The sequence below is a fragment of the Atractosteus spatula genome, chromosome 28, assembly GCF_055471065.1.
Source record: "Atractosteus spatula isolate fAtrSpa1 chromosome 28, fAtrSpa1.hap1, whole genome shotgun sequence".
Classification (NCBI taxonomy): Eukaryota; Metazoa; Chordata; class Actinopteri; order Semionotiformes; family Lepisosteidae; genus Atractosteus; species Atractosteus spatula.
Genome location: NC_142733.1, coordinates 4,813,950 through 4,835,498, shown reverse-complemented (window position 1 = coordinate 4,835,498; position 21,549 = coordinate 4,813,950). Strand labels below are relative to the sequence as shown.

General features: G+C 47.5%; 2 protein-coding genes across 5 annotated transcripts; one reads left to right on the top strand and one right to left on the bottom strand.

Annotated features, from left to right (window-relative positions):
* Nucleotides 1–15: 15 nt before the first annotated feature.
* On the top strand, nucleotides 16–10,448 carry borcs8 (BLOC-1 related complex subunit 8). Of its 4 annotated transcripts, XM_088907601.1 has the most exons (6): nucleotides 16–304; nucleotides 1,259–1,371; nucleotides 2,584–2,648; nucleotides 2,748–2,855; nucleotides 4,547–4,622; nucleotides 7,439–10,448. In XM_088907601.1, exons 1-5 carry the CDS (start codon nucleotides 268–270, stop codon nucleotides 4,608–4,610), a joined length of 387 nt encoding a protein of 128 aa, XP_088763727.1. In that variant the 5' UTR covers nucleotides 16–267; the 3' UTR covers nucleotides 4,611–4,622; nucleotides 7,439–10,448. The 4 variants fall into 4 exon arrangements, with proteins under 4 accessions (XP_088763727.1, XP_088763728.1, XP_088763726.1 ...); XM_088907602.1 differs by lacking the exon at nucleotides 4,547–4,622; XM_088907600.1 differs by having other exon boundaries at nucleotides 4,547–10,448.
* On the bottom strand, nucleotides 6,653–11,135 carry tmem221 (transmembrane protein 221). Its single transcript, XM_088907599.1, has 3 exons — nucleotides 10,819–11,135; nucleotides 8,226–8,311; nucleotides 6,653–7,116 (listed from the first exon to the last, which is right to left on the bottom strand). The coding sequence occupies exons 1-3, from the start codon at nucleotides 11,133–11,135 to the stop codon at nucleotides 6,653–6,655; spliced, it is 867 nt and encodes a 288-aa protein (XP_088763725.1).
* Between the last annotated feature and the right edge of the window lie 10,414 nt (nucleotides 11,136–21,549).

Here is a 21,549-nt window from a genome sequence, read left to right as displayed (position 1 = left end):
AGCGGCCAGCTGGATACAGGGAAATCGACGTTACTTCTGTGATCGGCGTGACATTCCCACCAACCACCGGCCTTGGAGTTTACCAACCGCCGCTAAAGCGTCAGTATTTGAAGTGTTCGGGTTTGCTAAAGGTCCGGGATGTAGGAACCTTAAACCTTTGCTTCGTGTTTCCGTTCGGTACTAAAACAGACGAACACTCCAGGGAAACGCTGCATAGGCTTTGGGTTCGGGAAGCGGGTTGTATTTCTTTGAAGACTGCGATTAATTATGGAAGACCAAGAGATGCAGCTTAAAGTAAAGCGAGGTAAGTGATATTTCTAAACGGCTTTTTCAACAACTGAGAGCATAGCATTTACAAACGGGATTGGGAATTGGGTTACCTTTCTTGATAAATCCCAGGCTAATTCAGTTTCCTGTTTGGGAAATATTTTTAAATTCACTGTCATCTTTGAATTGATCAAACCGACCTTGCATTTGGTATCAACCCCCTACCAGCTGATATTACTTCAGTGTGTTGTACGTAAAGAAAACAACTCTCATCGTGGCTGGATCTGATACAGAGTCATTCTCGCCTGTGTCTGTTCGTCATCAATTAATCAATAGTGTAACGCAACGGGGGCTCAGGCGGGCGCCCTTGCCGCATCAGGTCGGCCCCACACCGTCCGGGGCTCGAACCCGGGACTTCCGCGTCTCTCTGCAGCGACCCAGCCCCGTGAGCTAAAGAGAGATCTCTCCCCAGCCCAGTAGCTGTAGTCCTGCTATCACAGGGAAGGGCGGTGACGTCACCTGCACTGGTACGCCGGCTCTTACACAGTGCCAGTCGGCCGTAAGCGTTACAATAGTATAGTCAGAAATTATGGTAAACAGGCTGAGAGGGGCTATATGAAGTTATGTGAACCCGTGAAACTGTACCCTTGAAGTAGGATATTTCTGACACTCCGGACTTACCTGTGAGTTACCTGTAGGGAGCTAGCAGATTATGTGTAGTGCAGAGCGAGGTGCGTGTATGTATTGTTCCATGTCTAGGACTATTGTTTGTTTTTAATGTCTATTTTATGCAGAGTGTTATTTTTTGTAGTTTTGTACGGTGATGCTCGAATTTCCACCCTTTTGGACGGGCAATAAAATGATGTCATATCTTGTAGCGGTTGCTATAGCATTAGCGAGGGATGGGCTGTACTGTACCTGCACTGACCAGGCAGAGGTAAGAGCCAAGAGGAAGACGCATGTTTTGTGCTGTTTGTTTCTGCCGGCCCAGTGACGGACAAGTTCACCGAGAGCATGTACGTGCTGGCCAACGAGCCCTCGGTGGCGCTGTACCGCCTGCAGGAGCACGTGAGGAGGTCCCTGCCGGAGCTCGTGCAGCACAAGGTGAGCCGCCGGGGACGTGTCCGGGCTCGGTTCGTGTGAACAGTTCGTGCTCTGTTAAACTGGGAAAACACAGGTACGGCAGGACATTGCCTCACCGCACCGATTGGAAAATGCAAAAAAATCCGTGCTGAATAATTTAATTACCACTCACATTATTACGTGAAAATCCCTCTTAATGTGCTTGAGGTATCTTGTGTTGGGTTCAGTGGTTTATTCTGTGCCTTTATATGAAAGTGCGTTGGGCACCTCAGACGTAATGAAGCTCAATGTAAAGGTTATTCTGTATATGGTTGTCACCACTGCTATTGTTCTATAATCAACACTGTGTGATGGTGGCTATTTCTGTAAATTTAAAAAGGCCGAAACTCCTTAAGGCAATGATCCCTACAAACTGTTTCTGGTTTTACAACAGGGGTGTCAAACTCAGTTCTTGGAGAAACCTCGTTTTGTCTGACCCTTGTTCCAAAAGCAGTTGTCAATGAATCTCTTTCCGGAGCTAGATATATAGGGTTGTATTTAAGGTCATTCACAGTTGATGACTTGATGCAGTATTGGAGGTCTGGTCGCTAGTAAAACACTATGGGGCCCCTGGTACTCTGGAGCAGTGGATCGGAAGACGCTGAGTACGAGCGAGATCTTCCAACTCCACGGTAACTAAGGACACGGGCGCCGTTGTAAATCACATTTTCAGTGATGCGTTCAGTAAACTCCTTCATTAAAAGCTTGAACAGGCTGACAGCCCCGTGGCAGGAGCACAGCTGCAAGGATACTGGCGCTGGTTCTACTGTTGTAAGCTTAGGTGCTGTCGTTGTGGTTTAGTTCTGGTGAGCAGTTGGTCCAGTTGTGGCTGTCTTATCCAGCTGAGCAGTTGGAGATATGTTTGAGTTGTGCGGAGTTGGCTGTTCCAGTTTGTAGATAGCTTTGACTGGCTGTGAAGTTCCCGTGTTTTCTGATTGGTTATGGGAGATAACCTGACTAGGAAAGAGGGGAGATCAGGAAGAGAGAGGGATGCGGCAATTGTTAGTGTGACTGTTCAGTAATAGTGCAAAGAATATCCCTGTCCATCCAGTTCCCATCCATACTGGGAGAGTGTTGAACCACCATCGCACGAGCCCTCTAGTGAGACTGTGAAGCATTTGCCTGGTGCTTGGCACCCTCCTGCTGCAGACTGCTGTTCACTGGAATGACTTTCTTCCACTTCTCCAACTGCAGACGGACATGCAGAGCTGGGAGGAGCAGAGCCAGGGGGCGATCTACTCAGTGGAATACGCGTGCAGGTAAGGCGGTCCTCGCCCTGCACGTGGCCAGGAAGCAGGTGGGCCAGAGGGTGGCTGCCCGTGATGTTTGCTCTCTCTCTCTCTGTCTGTGTGTGCCAGCGCAGTGAAGGGCATGACCAACAGCAGCTTCTACTTCAAGAGCATTGACGGGCTCCTCCGGCAGGCCATCGGCCTGAAGGACAGCATTAACTCCTCTCAGGGACGCAGGTAGGGGGCGACGGTGAGGTGCCTCCCAGGGCAGTTAGAACCACCTTCTCTCGCTTTCCAGAGACAGCTGGGGATGGACTTACTGGCCATTTCTACATGTACAGTGGGATTCTGATTCTCCAGGACACGAAGAGTACAACAGGCAACACCACACATTGCAAAACTGTAAATAATAAATATTCTTTACATGAATATGTACAGAAATAATCAAACAGAACAGTACATTGTAGCCAAGTCAAGAGTCCAGAGTGCAGCGGTGCTTCTGTTCTGAGGCATTGCACAGTCAGCTGTTGAGGATGCGCACTGCAGTAGGGTAGAAGATGTTCTTGAGTCTAGTGCTCAGTGCTTTAACAGTGCGGTACCGCTGGCCAGAGCGCAGGGGGGAGAACAGTTTGTGGCTGGGATGGTTGGGATCCTGAATGATGGATGGGGCTTTATCGCGACAGCAGGTGGTGTGAAGCTCACTGCTTGGTAAAGATTTGCAATGTTTACCATCATTCAATTCCAAATGGTGAAGAGCTTTGCCTTTTTTTTTTATTCCACAAATTAGGTTTTTGTTGGTCCTGACCAACGTTTTAAGCACTCATATCTCAACCGAACAATCGCCAAACGAAACGGGATTTTTTTTTTGAGGAATGAAAGGCGTGTTTTTTAGTGCGATAGGTAATTGCTGTGTACTCAGGAAAGTTGCTGTTGCTCAATCATGTTAAGTTTAACAGCCTCAGCTGAGCCATCCGAGAGCAATGTTGTTCTTGAAAGGAATTGTTCATGACTGAGGAACTCTGGTCATTTTGAGGGTCTCCTTTCCTGACTTCTCTGGGGCACAATCCCACTGGTGTGCTTTGCTTTAGCTTATATGACTGCTGAGCACTGTATCAAGAAATTGAAATTAATGCTACGCCTTTATTTTCCTTATTGATCTTAATATCCTGTTTCATGTATTTGCTTTTTGTTGTTCCAGAGACCAGTTTCTCACGTTGGGTGCATTCAAATTGGTGTAGCACTGGATCCCATCCAAGACATACATGTTAACACTCCTACTCTCACAAGTTGTGCCACAGAGATCAGTGTCTAATATTCGGTGCTTCAGTTTAACATCTCATCTGAAGGACAGTATCTCCTGCAACACAGTGGCACCATCCTGGGGCACTGGCTTGGAAATTCTGGTCTGGAGGAAAGAGTGCCCCCTACTGGTCCAGCAGCACCACTGGTGAAACAGGATGTCAGTATTAATAAGGAAAAGCAATTACCGCTTATTAGCCCTTGCGGGCCAGTGCAGAAGAGCTCAATGCTCTCTAATCAGGCCAGCATTGAGGAGTAGGAGCTGTCGTTCTCCACCACACACCCGAGAACAGTGGGGTGTTCAGATTCTGGGTGGGAGGTTGCTGTTGTATCCTTGAGTAAGATGTTCAGCATGCGCTGTTCTAAACGGGTACTCTCCTGGTTCTTATTGTAAAGAAGACTTGGTTCTCAATTGGAACAGTTAATCCCAGGTTTAAGGTGAAGAACTAAAGAAGTTTTTTTTTCTGTCCCGATTGCTAATAATTAAAAAATGTATTGGAAATCCTGCAGGATTCCCGCCCTCAGGGGCTGAAGTTGGTGATTCCCCCCCCCCCCACACACACGTGGGATCCCCGTTTTACTTATGATTTCTTTTCTGTTCTCGGGGGGGCTGTTGCATGCTGATTTAGTGACGCGAGCCCCTCTTCCAGCCCCAGCGCCCCACCTCTGCCGACCCCACCCTCGTCTTCCTGATTCCTCCCCCAGGTTAGTAGCCCCTCTGCCGGCAGGACGCACCGATCTCCTCTTCAGCTCGGACGCCTTTGCTGCCGTTTCTGTTTGGATTTCTCTGGATTTCTCAAAGGAAAAAAACAAAACCTTTCCCCTTTCTCATCGCGTTAAATCAGACCTTTGACCCACCGCCACAGGGCACTGACCGATTCCAGACCCATCATCAAAAGCAAATCCCTAAATAAGCAGCAGAAGGAATCATCCCTACTCGATGACTAGCTGCTTCGGTGGTCTTCTAGTTGGGAATCTTTCGGTGGGTTGAAGTTTTGATTTAATCTAGACCTTTGTCCACTAACACCTTTTCACGTGAAATTTGGTCTGGGGTGGTGTTTCTCTTTTGCCTAAAACTCAGCTTACCAGATATTTTGAAGTCCTAGATCCTGGGGAGTGCAGTTACATCAAATTTCCTTTAGGTATTTTATGATGTGTTTCAGAATGATGATTTGAGTTAGCCTGTGATGATATTCTAACGTAAACAGGTGGAGGATTGAAATATATTTTATTTTAAACTTGTTTTAATTCACAGCTTGTTGGCCAAGTGCAATGGCTTGTACTCTTTAGGTGTAGCAGTCTTCTGTCATTGAGTAGCATGCTCCTTAAAATAGTAGAATGAAACTATTGTTTCATGAACAATAACACTATGATGTGTTTTTTTTGTCTTTTCCGTTCTCCATGATATTGATCCAAAAGTGCTTGTGTTGTTTAAATTCAAGAATGACAAAAGTCCCACAATTTCCCCTGAGTAGCTGAATGTACTATTTATTTAATCTACACACAGTGTAATACAATAGTTTTGGTAAACCTGTATATAATTGCAATTTCACAACTTGCCTTTGATCTTTTAAGAAAACCAGTACACACACATGTATCTTCAAGCACTTCTTTAAAGCCTTTCTTGAGTATTTTTCTTTCAACTACAGAAAAATTATTTTTCTCGCAGCTTGTATAGTTTGAATAGACATTGTTTTTCTGGTATGTTCAAGAAGTGTGGGCATTCAATTAAATTTTTCCTGCAGGTGTGGTCTTATTTATGAATATTGAATTTCTGAAGCTTATAGATGCCTCTACCAGCTCTAACACTTAAAAATGTAGTAGTGCGTGATAGACAGACAGTCTGCAGTTCTGTGGATAACACAGTAGTGACATTCTCCATATTGTATCTTCTGGAAATATTTCAGCAGGGCAATTTAAAATTATCTCTCTGAAGTAAAAAGACAATTACCATTTACCTGCAGCCTCAGATTTAGATAAAATCTCCAAATTAGTGTTTGCAGGTAAAATTGACACCACCAAAGTTTCTCCTCCTTACATAGGTCAGATTTTTCAGTTTAAAAAAAAAAGCAAGATGGAAGAGAAGCTGTTGGAACAGAAGGAATACATTTTTTTTTCAAAACCGCTTTTTTTCTGCAGAACTCTGTCAGTTCTATCACAGTGTGTGATGATTGCAGATGTTTTTAGATCAGGAAATCATTTTTGTCAGGAAAGACTGAGATGATGCATCAGCATTTTGGAGCTGGAGTCTAACCCGTTGGGCACAGTGTGGGAGTACCCTATAAAAAGCTTGCCACTTCACTGGGGCGGGGAGCACTCGCAGAGATGCCAATTAATCTTTCCAGCGTAGCTTTGCATTGTGGGAAGAAGCCCAGACCGAACCCACACAGACACTGCAACATGCAGACTCCACACAGAGGGCTCTGCGCGACGGAACCAAACTCAGGACCCAAGATCAGCCTACGTTCTACATCTCAAGGCTAAATACAGAACGCGTTTCTTTTTGTTCTGCTGCAGCCACGCGCGTTCAGTGTCGTAATCGCTCTGAGCGTGCCAGAGTGCGTTCTGGGAGACTATAATCTAGCTCTGCTTTTGGAAGCCAACTAGTGGATTTTCTGCTTGGGTCGGGTCGCTGCAGCTACCAAGGCAAGACGCCCCCCCCCCCCCCCCCCCCCAACCCCCTGTCAGTCTCTGTCTGTGTTCCTCCTGCGTTTCGGTCATCGGCGCCATGGAGGTCAGACCAGCGTGGAGTCCTTGCCCGAGCCTCCAGACTTGCGGGCCAGCACCGTCCTCATCTCGCTGTTGATGCCGTTCCAGGGCTTGGAGTGAGCCGGCAGCAGGCCCGACTCCGCAGACAGGGTGCGGTGCATCCTGGGCGCGGTGGCGCTCCCGCGGCCACCAGGGGGCGGCGGGGAGCGCCCGGGCTCCGGCGGCTGCGGCTTGGGCTCGGCCCGGGCCGGGTAGGAGAACTGGCGGTGGATCTCGGGCCGGCCCCGCGGCCCATCCCCGGCGCCGCCCTCGTGCTCGTTCTGGTACACGGTGTGCGAGAGCTCGGCGCGGCCGCGCGGCGCGGTGCGGGCTGCCCGCGCCAGGGAGTGCACCACCGTGAGGAGCAGGACCATGACGCCCGCTGCCAGGACACAGGCGCTGGCGATGCCCGTCTCGATCTCGAAGGCCAGCAGCATGTAAATGGACAGAGCTGCACATGGGGAAAGAGAAGGAGGTTTTCCTCTAGGCTAATGGTGTTGGAATAGAGACGTCTGGTTCTGGAGGGCCACAGTCTGTGCTGGGTTCCTAGATCTTTTTAATGCCGTGGCATTTACAGAGTTGCTAGAAATTGGTAAATTGGTCCAATTAAGACAATGCTGATTGATTTTAGGGTAAGCGCTGAGGTGGAATGCAAACAGTGCAGACAGGTGGGCCCCCCAGGGCCAGGGCTGAACACCCCTCTGTATCAGTTTGACTTTCCCCATCTGTGTGAGAGACTGTGCACTGATCTCGTTCTACCCCCCCCTCCCCAGGAAAAGAGCTGTGGACCCCGCAGTGCTGAAGGATGGTGCAGAACGGCAAAGCTCGGGGTTGTGATGGCTCGGGTCTCGCTGCGAAGAAGGTCTTTCCCCGCAGATGAATCGCGGGACCACCGCTGCCTTCCAGCTGCAGCAGGGCAGCGTCCTCCCTGCGGCAGAAACACGAGCCACCCCACTCCGCAGACCGGCCTGCGCCAGCTCCCACAGCAGGACACTTCTCTAGTGTGTGTTCGTGAAAGACCGCATTGTTCCAGGTGTGTGTGTGTGTGGACAGAGGGGGAAGGCTGTCATTTAAAACTCTTGGAAACCAGTTTCCAGACTCCTGCAGTCTGCAGGCTCTTAATCTCTGCAGGCGGAAAGCACAGTGCATTAAGATGCAGAGGAACAGCATGTTCTCCTTTCTTAACCTGCAGCTGACTCCTGGCCCTCAGCTCTTAAAAGACTCACATTCAAATTGTGTCTAATGTTTAGCAAGTTGATTAACATTAATCTCGAAATGCCAAATGTGAAAGCATACCCACTAAACTGTCTAAGGATGTCTGCCCCCAGCTGGGAACTGTACAGGCGGTGTGCACTCAAGGACATCTGGATTTCTGTAAACTGTGCAGCACATTTTTTAACCCCTTGCAGACTGACCCTTGCACTAGAAGAACGCAGGATCCTTTTACAAGATTCACTTTATGATAAAACCGTTACAGTTTTTTTGAGAAGAATAAAACGAGTAAGAAATATCGACTGAGTCAAGGCTGTGTTTCGATTCCCCCCCCCCCCCAGTCCTTACCTGCTAAGTAAACTGAAATTCCCAGGCAGAAAAGGCCAATGGCCACGTGACGGACAGGCCGGCTGTCCAATAGGAACCAGTCTGCCCTGTGGGAGGTGGGACATGAGAGAACAACCATTATAATGCTGACTGGCCAGCCAAGCACATCCACAGTGAATCCCTTTTGGTCACTGTGCTCTCAAACCACGACTTTAGTGATGCAACAACAACAGTACAGTTTAGAAATATGCACAGTAAACCAAAGAATGAGGGTTCCAACCTGGGGACCCCTATAGCTGTGGATATTTGTCCCAGCCGAACTCTAACCTTAAGCCTTTAACTGAACAAACAAGCTGCCTGACTAGAACTTTTGCAAGTGTTTCTTACTGTTGAAAAGGTGGGGGGTGGGGGGGATGCAAAGTTACTTGGCAAACGCAGCTTCCCCAGTGCCGAAGACCTGAAGCCCAGCTGAGCGCTGGTGAGGCTGTGGGGATGTGATGGAACTCAGCGTGGGAAAATGCAGCAGGCATGTCTGTTTGTGCTGGAGGGGGGTGTCCACAGGAGCAGGACGGCGCCCCTGCCTTCACACTGTTACAACCCCCCCAGCTGTAGCTGAGACCCCAAGTTATTAGGACACTCACAGGTGTTTTAGGGCCAGGCAGGTACTGAACTAATAACACCTGCAGCTCCCAGCTGCCAGCCCCACTGGAGCTCTGCAGTGTGAGCCTGGCCAGTACCTGGATGGGAGACTGCTGGGAAAGCTGAGGCTGCTGCTGGAAGAGGTGTTAGTGGGGCCAGTAGGGGGCGCTCACCCTGCAGTCTGTGTGGGTCCTAATGCCCCAGTATAGTGACGGGGACACTATACTGTAAAAAAAAAAGTGCTGTCCTTCTAATGAGACATAAAACTGAGGTCCTGACTCTTTGTGGTCATTAAAAATCCCAGGGTGTTTCTCGAAAAGAGTAGGGGTGTAACCCTGGTGTCCTGGCCAAATCTCCCCCCTGGTCTTTACCAGTCATGGCCTCCTAATAATCCCCATCTCTGAACTGGCTTCATCACTCTGCTCTCCTCCCCACTGAGAGCTGGTGTGTGGGGAGCGGACTGGCGCATCATCCAGGTGGGGCTGCACACTGGTGGTGATGGAGGGGATCCCCATGACCTGTAAAGCGCTCTGAGTGGAGGGTCCAGAAAAGTGCTATATAAGTGTGAGGAATTTGTTTATTTCACACACAATAAAGGTGCATTGAAGACAAGCTATTGCTATCGGTCTGCTGGGGTTTGTTTCTTGTTCCTGATAATCCTCTTTTTATCACCACAAACCCTTGGGTAACAGGATATCGGCGAACTTCACCGTAAACCATGTAACGGTAGGGTGTCGATTTCTAAAGCTGAAGGAGAGGTTTGGTTTTGGGTGAAACTGATTCCGGCCTTTTACATATGCAAGACGACTGAAGAATTCGCACGAATGTAGGGTTCGTATCCCGGTGAGACTGTTGAAAGAGTAACAGGAAGTCTTGACGATAATCTTTTTCTTTAAAAAAAAAGTTTGTGATTATCAGAGCCAGCAGCATACGGAATACGCATCCCCATTGCTGTAAATAGCAACTAGGAACAAGAGTATTTATTGTCCCGTGCAGCGGCGTGTTTGCCGAGGAAGGCAGGCGGGGGTTGTGCATGAATTAAGTGACAAAGCGACGCGGGGAGAAAAGCAACTGGGTTCCTGTGAACGCGCTGCTCGGGAGACGGTTCAGTAATTCCGTGTGACACCAGCGACGTGAGCGGAGAGCGCAATGAGGGTCGCCATTGTTCTGGCGAGGCGCGCGGAGACTGGAGGGGCTCGTGGATGCCAGTCCTTGGCCTCCACGGATTCGGCGTCACTAGCGCGATTTTTTTAAATTTTTTTTTATTTTTAAAAGCTGTAAAAAATCCAGACAAAAAGTTCCAAGTCACGGTTTCGCCACACACGTAGTCGGTAAAACAGAAAGCATGCGGCTGGTATGTCACTGCTTATGAAAAGGCGAAATTAGACACCTTTTTTTGTGAGAACTGGCCATGGTCTCAGGTCTGGAGAAAGTATTAAAGTCAATAAAAGGGCCTACAGATAATGTGTAAAAATAGTAGATCAGTGCTTTCTGTATCGTTTCACGATTTGTTTTGAAAGCATTTCTCAAGTGTGAAAGTTTGCTGGGGTTTTTTCTCCAAACATTGCCGGATTCTGTCAAAATAAACATTTTTGTTTACTTTTACTGCCGTAATGCGACTGCAGTTTTTGTTTCTGTTCTTTTTCAATGGCTAGGGAAAATAACAGCGCTACACACGGAACTGTGACTGAATGTTCAATTAGTATAGCAGGGGTGTGCGTTGATCACTGGGGACAAGCACGATACAGTACGATGCTCCCACATCGTACAGAGCGGACAGTGCGTTACAAAAGGGCGCATAATTTAAATATCGCACAGCACTTGCCGGCAAAAGCACAGAAGCACAAGCGTTTTGTCGGTATTGTATCAATAGCGGTATTTACCGCTGACCAGATCAGGCCGGGATAAGAGCTGTACCTGTGGACTCGGCTCCTTCACGCTGCGCACCGAGCCGAGCGACGCCCGGGTTACCCACCTGTCCGTGTCCTCCTCGCCGCCGCAGATCTCGGCGGTGAAGTAGCTGTGCAAGAGGCAGACCACAACAGAGCTGAGGCTGAGGGTGAGGGCGAGGGCCGTGAGCACCGTGGACACGCGCCGCAGGACCGCGGACACCTCGGCTGGGATGCCGGAGAGGCGCGGGGAGGTGTCCGCGCTCCCGGCTTGGCTGCTCTGGAGCTGGAAGATCAGAATGACGGACAGAACGGACATAATAGCCGACAGGATTCCCAGAAGGGCCAGAACCGTCAAAGAGCGTTGGCTGTACTGAGAGGACATTGTTGCATTTGGTTGCATGTAAAAAAAAAAAAGTTTCTGCCAAAGAGACTACGTGCTCAAAATAAGTTCTTTTTCAGCTGCGCCGTTAAATTCCTCTCGCCTGATGTTTTTTTTTTCATCCCGCCTCTCCTTCTTATGCTAAACTCCTCTGCGCCTAGTAAGCGTGGAAGGTGTAAACGGCTCCCGTTTCCGCTTGATTATTAAGTTTTAAAGTCCCTCCATCAGTCCTGCAGGCGCGCGCGCGCGCACGAGGGTGAGGCGGACACCCACCGCGCGCGGCGGCTAATCAGGTCGCCGAGGAAAGAGTCCCGAGCGCGCGCGGGGGTTGCTCAGTCCGAGCATGTGATGCGGGTTTAAATCCCAGATTTAAAAAAAAAAACACTTGAGGAATTTCACAATTAGGTTCACCAAAAAAAAAATACCCATAACGTTTACGCTTGCTTAAAAATGTAACATGCACATTGCACAAATGTAAAAGCGTAAAAGGATCACCTGAAGACGTGAGAGATTTGTTCTGAACTATACTGTGTGTTTGTGAAAAGAAAATATACGCCCAATATACGGGCGTTCAACAGAGCTAGTAACACAGGAAACTTCAGCCGGCACGTTACAAGTGTGATGTAAACTCTGTGCTGATGAATTCCATTGGCTTTAAACCAGCGTGGACATTTTAAATGGAATACCGTTTTCTACACATGCACAGACATTGTTAGGTCTGGTAAAAACACCACAGCTGCCTACGAATATGGGAGCATTCAGCGCTGGAAATACGTACAGTATGTAACACATAATTACACGTGTTTATTTTAGTTGAACAATTGATGTGGGATTAATATCGGAAGAGCAAGTTAACATTTTTTTTAATCATGATAAGTAACTCTTGACTCTTGACCACGGTTTGTAGAGTCTGTCGGCCTTCTCCAGATTCAACCCTCTCCGTCTATTAAATCTTATTCAGTTTTTTTCCTTTTTAATCCCAGTGTTGCCTAGGAAACGCGGCCTATTTCAGACCGGTGTGCTCTGTGGGAAAAGGAGTCGACGGCTGAGCTGAAAGTTTGAAATCAGAGAATAAGAACAGAATTCCCTTCCCCCTAACTTTCACGCAGATATCGTGGGCCAGTCATGTATATGCGTATACTATATGCGTATTTTCTTACTAAGGAGGTGAACTCAGTGCAGTTCGAGTGCAGTTGAATTGTTTTGGCCATATTTACGCAGGCAAGGAGAACGTTTAAAGGGGATTTTTATGAGAACAGTTTTGCTTTCCCCCTGTAATTTGTGCTGTGCGCCCCTTGACAATGGTCCAGAAGAATTAACGTCGTTTCTGCCAAAAAAAGAGAGATAACAGACCTACGTTTTTGCCCGAGCTGCCCAGATTACCGAGGGATTAAACAGAATGTATCTCCAGATTTTACAGTCACCGATAAACGAGAAAATAAAATTGTCACGTGTGCATTACTACTTCTTTATTTTATCGATGAATTGGTTGATTATATATACTATATATGAATTAGGACAGATCAGTCCTCACAGATCTTACGTTCTTAGACCCTGTAAGACATCCTACAAGTAGTGTTTAAAGCTATTTAAAAGTAATAGTAACTGTCATCAAATGCAAGGTTTAATGTGATATCTGTAATTGTATTACCTATATTATAATTTCCTATTACATTAACGCATTAGCCAAATAGATCACTGATCTGAGCTCAAAAGCACCTCTGTCGAGTTTTTATTTCCTCGCAGTGACTGGCTTGGATTTCAGAAGAGATTCAGATACCGCTGACTCATATCAAACCCACTGTCCGCGCGCACCTGCGCGTCATCTTGCGCTTTTGAACTCTGACCTCCTCTCACTTTCCAAAACTAGGTTCAGAACCCCGGGAGTCCCCGTTGTCTTTTCAGGCGCTCAAAGGCTGTGGAATGATCTCCCAGCCTCTATTACAGCCTCCCGTTTTCCAAACCGGTTTATCCAATCCAGTGTCACTATGGAACCGGGGTCTATCCTAGCCAGAAACGCGGTCGATCCGCGTCGAACCGACACCAACATGGACACGCACACACCCACAGCAGGGGCAGGTCTCCCAGAGGTCAACTGTGGGATTAGACCGGAGCACCTGGAGGAAACCCACGCGAACACAGGGAGAAGATACAAACTCCACACAAACAGCACCCCAGGAATTGAATTGTGTTAGATGTTTGTGTAGTAATGTGTTTGTAATGCTTTTATTTCGATTTTTTTGTAAAGCTGATATGCTGTCTAATGAAAGGCGCTATTTGAAATAACTGTGTTCCCTATGCCTTACAAAAAATCGCCAAATTCCTTTACATTTGGCTAAGTTTACGAAAATAACGTCATAATATTTTTTTAAGTGTTTAAGATTTATTATACTGCAGAGCGTGTGCACTGTACGGCGCACGTCACTGAAACCCGGACGGTATCATCGATCCCTTTCCTTGAGTACCGAACAGGAAATAATAGAATGCATTTTTTTCTGTGAACGCAAGGGGGCGAAGAAATCCTAGACATAGCCATAGGAAAATATCAGAAGGATACGGTATTTCTGGGGCTCTGAGGTGTGCTTTGACGGATTTGTTCAGATTATCCATGTATTTGATCTTATGTCTCTCAAAGATTCAGGATCATCAAAGAGCCATGATTATGACTTGCTAAAATTTCCTGCAGCGAAAGAGAGGGACAGCTGTGGCCTCAAGAGTTACGTAAGTTAGGGGAGAGAAGTGTACAGGCTGTTAACACAGATATGCCTGGATGCCCAGTCCAAACTCGAACCCTAACTAGAAAACCTTTGGAAAGACATACAGCTCCCATCCTCAGAATCAACAGTGAAACCTGAACAGGCGCACACAAATAGGTACTAAGGGGAAGTTCTTTCAAAACTGAGATTATGAGACATGTCTTTACACAAGGGGTTGTGGGAGCATGGAACAAGCAATGCCTTGTTCAAGTTATGCATTGCACGAGTACGTCAACAGAGTAGTTGTTGGATCCACTCCTCTGGTTCACTTCAGGAAACAGCAGGACGAGATCCTCCGATTAATTAGCTGCTAACCTCTAAACAGACCGGATAGGCCGAGTGGCCTCGTCTTGTCTGCAAATGTTCTTCTGTGCTGAAGACAGGGTGAGCGGTAACAGCTGTGCTTGAGCTCATCACAGAAATAAAAAGCAGCTCTGAGCAGGCAGGAATGGGGTAATTATTCACAGCCCCAAAGGAGACCACCACACTGGTCAGTAGGCCCAGGCAGGTTAGTTCCTGGTGGCCACAGACCACTGCCCTGAGAGCCACAGTCGCACTTCGAAAAGGAGAGGAAGCTGTGACCGCAGCAGTCTGGGGTCAGAGCATCAGGAAGAAGCACTGCCAGAGTGCAGAGGATATACAGAGGGCAGTTTCTAACACCCTTCCCTCCACCCCAGCTTCACCACGATCTCCGCCCAGCCCTGGCATTTCCTCAGCCAGGCGAGTTTGAGCATTAAGCGCTCAATCACTTCACATTCTTGGGTTCGTTTCGTCATCATCAGAAGCTGCCCGCGCAAGCGGACTCGATGTTAGAGAACAGGAAGGAAGCAGACCCCAGGCTGCCCACTCGCGGGGGCCAAGCGTGACACGCAGCAGGTAGCTGCAGCACCCCGGTCACAACCCATGTCCATCTGAAGCGACTCACTGCCCCTGCCTGGTGGCCACAGGGGCAGGAAAGGGCAGAAGGCTGGGCTGCCTGCGTTCCTGTCACGAACACGGACGGAGATCCGTGTCAGATCTTGTAGAAGACCCTATGCGATGCGGTAAGAGCTGGAGAAAACAGGAGGCGTGGTAAAAGGGAACACACAGGGGTTTAATAGTGCACAAAATAATAGTGACAGTCCGTGAGACAGTGAACGGGGGAGACAAAATGGCATCCAAATCCAAACAGGTCCAAGGGCAGGTCAAAGCACAGTCCGAGAGTCCATCAACAAGGAATCCACCCTGGGACGCAACAAAGTTAAAATCCCCGGGAGGGGGGAGCACACGGACAAACAAAACATGGAGGTCCAAGGGTGACGGGGCGAGATCCTCCAGACCCCGGGCTCAGGAAGCGGGAGGTGTCGGGGATGAGGCCTATGCCCTCAGGAGACGGACGTAGGGTTTCCTGGTGCTGGGCAGGCCTCGCATCCTTACCCTAATGATGAGCCCCGAGGACTGGAGGAGCTGGTCTTTAAGTAATAACACTAAAAGGGTACACCTGGAGAGCTTAATCACACGGACAATAATGGGAGCAGTGGAGCGCCCTCTAGGGAGGGATGTCGGGCGTGACAGTTCCACCCCACCCCGCTCGCTGGACGCTCACACAGAACACGCAACCCTAACATCTCGTGCTGTAGCTCATATGCAAGGGCTAGAACAGCCTGTCTCCTGTCCTATAGGAATGCCAGGGCACCAAATTCTTGATATTATGTCAATGATGATGGTGATGATGATGTCAACTATGATGACGATGATGTCGATTGTGTTGACGGTGTGGATTGTGATGATGATGATGATGATTGTGATGATGGTGTGGATTGTGATGTTGATGACTGTGATGATGGTGTGGATTGTGATGATGATGGTGATCAAGAGTTCTGACAGCGTAAATGTGATCTACTGTTGCTGTCATTCTGTGAACCTCCACAGCACAGTGCCTGAAGCTGTATCTGCCTGCAAAGCTCTCTTGGGTGATGCTGAATGGGAAAGGGTGCTGTATTAAACCAAAAATGAAAAAATGACTTGAGAGCATGTTGATTGTCTGCAGCCAAGTCACGTGGAAACGTTTGTGTTGCAGAAATGAGCTGATGCATCATAATAAAGCACATGATGTATTCAACCACTGCAGTGACCTAACTAGGCTGGGCTATGCAGTGTTAATGGGCACATACTGTATATAAATAATAAAATGCAACATTATGCACACTTTTCTCTTAATTTCTGGCCAATTCTAGCAGTTTGTTTTTTGTGTTTCCCATTCTCTTCTTCTTCTTTTTCACAGCCTTAGTCCCAGACTGTCCTGGGGTCAGCTGCTCTGGTTGCTCTTCTCCACTTGTCTCTGTCGAGCACATCTTCCTCACTCACTTCACATACCTCCATATCTTTTCTGACACAATCTATCCATCTCTTTCTAGGCCTGCCTCTTCCCCTGTTACCTTTCACCTCAAATTCCATTACCCTCTTTGTTACTTCCTCAGCGTCCCTCCTCATGATATGTCCATACCACCGTAACCTCGCCTCTCGCATCTTCTCAACCACATCCACCACCCTACATCGTCTACGGATTTCTTCATTTCTGATCTTATCCTTCATTGAAATCTGCAGAATCTGCAGATTAATGTATTAATGTATCCCATTAATATTCTAAAAAAAATAAAGCTCAAAAATAGTGAAATGTGAGCAACCTGGCTTGACTCTAGAGTTGCAGAGCTAGTGTATATTCACCTGGAGAACAAGAGAGCTTTGTCTTCAGGGTTGCAGTCATACTGGTAGTAGTGGTGCCCTGGAGGGAGATGGACCAGTTGAATTGGAGGAGTACATCCTGGGCTCAAACCCAAGCATGCCAGCGAGGAGGACGAGGAAGCCACAGAGGTCCTGGTGACCTGACGCAGACGGGGCGGGGTGCTGGGGGAGTTAAGGGTCGGTCTGAGAAACACTGCTGCTCTGAAGGAGATAAGGCCGTGGCTAAAAACGAATACACAACGCTGAACCGCACTCACACATGTACACTGACCAGGCAGGCTATTTCTGACAGCCGCGGCTTCCCCACACACACCGAAATGGTAGCTACCGATACAGCCAAAAGCAGAAGTGAGCAGTTTCAGGAAAACAAAAAAGAAGTCTAAATATGTGCTGCTTCCAATAGGTTCCTTCCTCTCACACAACAGGGTGCTTGAGAGCTGCAAAAAATACACACCAATATTTACTTTTATTTCGTACATGGCTTTGCGTTCGTGCCCGTTTGTAACCCACTGCCTGTCCACGAGGTGAGAAAAACATGCTTTCTGTTTCTTATCTAGACTGGGGCTGGAGGTATACTGACCTCCCATTTATGCCCTTGCTACTGAATGAATGAATGAGTGAATGAATGCTCATGGTCCCAGCCTGTCTGCCCCTGCACGGTGGTTTGGTTATCTATTCCACGCGCTGAGAGTTTGTCTAGGTCAAAAAAAGCGTCTTTGGGTATCACAATCTCTTTGCCACAGCTAAGCAATAATAATAATAAAAAAATCTGCTTGCTTTGTTACCATGTTACCCGAGTCCTTCACTTCAGCCTTAAAGCTGAAGCTAACTGCTGTGGAGTTGGTTATATTTAGACCACAGTCTGGTGGCAGCTCAGGAGCTCTGTCTTCTGGACACACACGACTGCTTGATCTGAAGCAGATGAGGCATTGCTCTCTTCTGCTTAATTTGTGCACTTGGACTTCTTGCTCAGTGTTTAAGCTTTTGGCAATTTGAAGCCTCCCTGATTGAGGCTCCTAGGGGCTGGACGAGAGCGAAACCATACTAGATACCAGTGGGTTCGAACTGAAAGTCCCAGATTTCTCTGGCTCCTGTCTCCCTGATGCCTCCTCTGTCAGGGCGGCAGATCTCTAAGGCAGAGGCAGCCTGGTGATTAAATGCACTGCTCAGCTACGGCCTCCAGTCTGCTTGCCTATTCTCTGCAGGATTGGGTGAGAGCAGTTGCGGGGCTACCCTGCTGCTCTACAGAGGAATACAGCAGCGTGATGGAGGAGTTTGCAGCTCTGCGGCCGGGTGTTGCGGACTGTTGCATCAGATGAAACGCTGCTGAAGGAGACCGAGCACAGCTGAGCTGTGTGCACACGGCAAGGTGCGCATGTCTGTCTGTGTGCGGGCGTGTGTGTGCGTGCAGTGAGATTGCACACTTGATTTATCCTTTATTTCCATATGAGTGAACAGCCTCAAGTGGCTCCACTTACTACACCAGGTGTAGAAATAATTGCCGTGCCGGAAACTGCAGGTCTGCACAGCTTCAGCTCCAGTCAGCCACTGGTCCCCTACAGATTGGAATCCAGACTGGCTTGTGCCATTTCATAAGTGACAAAAGACAATGAAATAAGCATGATGTACTTGGGACAGGGAAAGGCCATCTTCACCACTGGTTCAATGAGTCTTTATCACTTTCAGTCATCTGCCATCTCTCGTTCTCAGTCTCTTGTTCTCTTCCTATTATTAGATTGTGTTTCAACAGAGAAATCACCCTCCCACAGCTCACCACACCTCCCAGTTTTAGTACTGATGGCTATTTTCAGTCAATAGCCAACTCAGAGCTCGGTGTGACGCCTTTGACTGCTGTTTGGCTGTGGCTCGAGCGGTGCCTGATGTGAAGACAGGTAATGTGAGAATGGGAACTTGTGAGCCCGTGCACACTCACTGCAATCGGCCATCTCCCTTGCAGATGCACCAGGGAGCAAGCAGTAGCCATGGGAGACGTGCTTCCTTGCTCCTCCTGCTTCTACAGCCCCACCATGTTGCCGCTGCAACCTCCCGCCCCTCTCGTCCACCTGCCTGAATTAGACACAACACCATGCTGAAGAATGTCATTCATTCATCTATCCATCCATCCACTTTCTAACCACGACATCCAATCCAGGGTTGCAGGAGAGCTGTAGCCTATCCTAGCAAGCAATGGGTGCAAGGCAGGGTACACCATGGGCAGGACACAAACACAGACACACTCACACCAGGGCCAGCTCTCCCAAAAGCCATTTAACCTACCAGCATGTCTTTGGACTGTGGAAACCTACGTGAACACAGAGAGAACATACAAACTTCACACAGACAGCAGCCCAGGTCTGGAATTGAACCCAGATGCGGAATGCTAACCGCTGCGCCACTGTGCTGCCCTCACCATCAAATTCAAGTCTGTTATCATTCTGATAACACTACAATTTGAATGAAAATGCTTAAAATCGTGATTGCAGGTCAACAGATCCATAAGCGTTATCAGATGTTTTCCAAGCAGGTAAAAGAGGCTGAAATGTTTCCTTTCCCACGATCCCCCAGGGGCGCTAAATTTTAAGACCTTTCCAATGCATGCTGGTAAATCCTGGCCTGAAACTTATCCACACCCTCTGCTCAGTCACCAGCAGCTTCTGCAGCAGTATTAGCACAGCTGACTGCTTGCTCATTTCACTGGGCTGTCTTGCAGTGGGTCCAGCATGGCAATACAGTGAACAGCCAAGCCTTAGTTTTTACAGACAGCTTTGCTCTGTGTAGGGCTGTGCAGAATTAGGATTAATACTGGAGCACCTGCCTTTCTGTGTGGAGTCTGCATGTCCCCCCACTACATGCGAAGGGTTTTCTCCAGGCGCACGGCTCTCGTGCAGAACCACGCACACGCCAGGTTTGAGGGGGATTGAGCTGGAAACTGGCTGGTAGATAAAAACCAAGCAAAAGCTTGTGTCTCGTACTTCGTCACCAATATAAAAAATAGTGCGTTGCCCCTCTCACGTAAATTAAATTAAAAAACAACTAGGATTCCCTGATGGGAGCAACAGGCAGTAAAATCCCAGTGAATGCATGAAAGTATATTTCGGTAACCCACAGCTGAGCTGATGCACACACTAAACACGGCAATACAGTGGGAAAACTTGAAAACCACACTGTAGTTCGACAACGGCAGACCTTCCTAAGTGGCGTTATGGAGGTCAGCCTCATTTCAGCAAACGTAAAAGTAAAAGTGTTGTACTTTCACTGAGCACAGTTACCCACCCATTGGTCCGGCATTAATTAGGCCAAGCCTGTGTTCACTGCAGGCCACCAGACACGTTCTAAAATCAACCTTCTGCAGGAGGGAGCCCTTTGCAAAACCTTTGACATTTCAGTGCCTTGTGTTTTTTGGTCTATAAATAAAACAAGGCTCAAATTTGAAATAAAAGAGCTTCCCCTTTAACAAGAACACAAGAACTGCACTTTTGACTACTTATGCGAAAAAAGGACAATCTTATTGTTAAATTTAGCTTCCCATTACTTGACTACGCAACGCTACAGGTCTTCCTGGACCTAAAGCTGTGCTCAAAATATCTCGCTGAACTTTCTGTGTGTCGGTCTGAGACGTGACAGTTGTAACTGTCTTTTTGTTTGATATTATTTGTTTATCACACTGCTCGCTTGCTTGTAAGATGATGGGGGTCTTCTGAATGAACTGTATAAGTGGGCTTTTTCTTTAGAAACATCTGTCTACTCTACCTTGCAAAGATATTTCCTGAGCCCATCCAGTGTCATCTATAGATGCTTCTTATCTCCTCCTAGAAAAAAAAATGTGTTATAGCAAGTTCCTAAAAATAAGCAAAGGAACACATCTAATTGTTAAGTTGTAGCTGTTACACAGAATAGTTTTGCATTTTCAGAGATCTCTGTTTTAAAGCCTTTGTAAGAATGAAAAACATTCATTGGTCTTATGCTCTTTGCTAAAAAAAATATTTTTCTTATTATGAACTAACCTTTTGCAGACGTTATATTGAAGCCTGTACGTGCACGTGTAGAGTACTTGCATGCGCTCAGGGTGGTGCTTTTTCATTTTTTTTCTGGCTTGAATCAACACTCTGAATATGAAGAACAGTCTAAGGACCAAATGGAACAGTCTGCGGACATGGAGTGCTTCACAGAACAAGATACCATCTAGTTTGCATACGTGAAGTCTCGTGCTGCACCCTCTTCGGGGAATTGAGGAAGCATCTCTGAAGCTGGTGTGCCCCATCCCCCTGCCCCTTCTGAAAAAACACGAGCTCGGCCATAGCATACGAAAGCTTGCTGTGCTATAAGAAAGCAAAACTTTCATTTTCTGAGGGTAATTTCATTTACATGGATCTGTCTTAAGTGCGATATACTTCATGGCTGACATCCCTGCTGCTCCAAAAATGCAGGTCCTCTGGCCTCACGTACACGGATGACACTGTAGATGTCCCATACTGCTCTCCTTGTTCATATACATTTTTTTTAATATACTGTACTGGAATTGTATGTGTATTTTTTACTAATCTTTAGTATGTCTTCTTTTAAGATATAAAACGCCTTTACTACGCCTCAGTAACTGAAAAGAACAGGTGCAATGCAGAAAACAGAAAAGTCATGAACCTACTGTACATGTAACAGTAGATTTAATTTATATGTAGTAGTATGAAAACTCCCGGTCGATGACCTCTATCTGATCTTGGTCCTAAGGTATATATTAATTAATTAAAAAACAACACAATCCCGTGAAAACACTGTAATGTTCCGCGTTCCTTGTGGTCAAACCCAAACTTCAACCGGACTTCGACTACTTAACTGCTAAACGCTGGAGTTCACGCACTTCCGCCATCAGTAAGTGGGCGGGGCTTATGGCGAACCGTAAACCAATCGCGTCGGCGACGGGGCGTTCTTATGCAAATGAGGGAAAATATCTGCCGCTG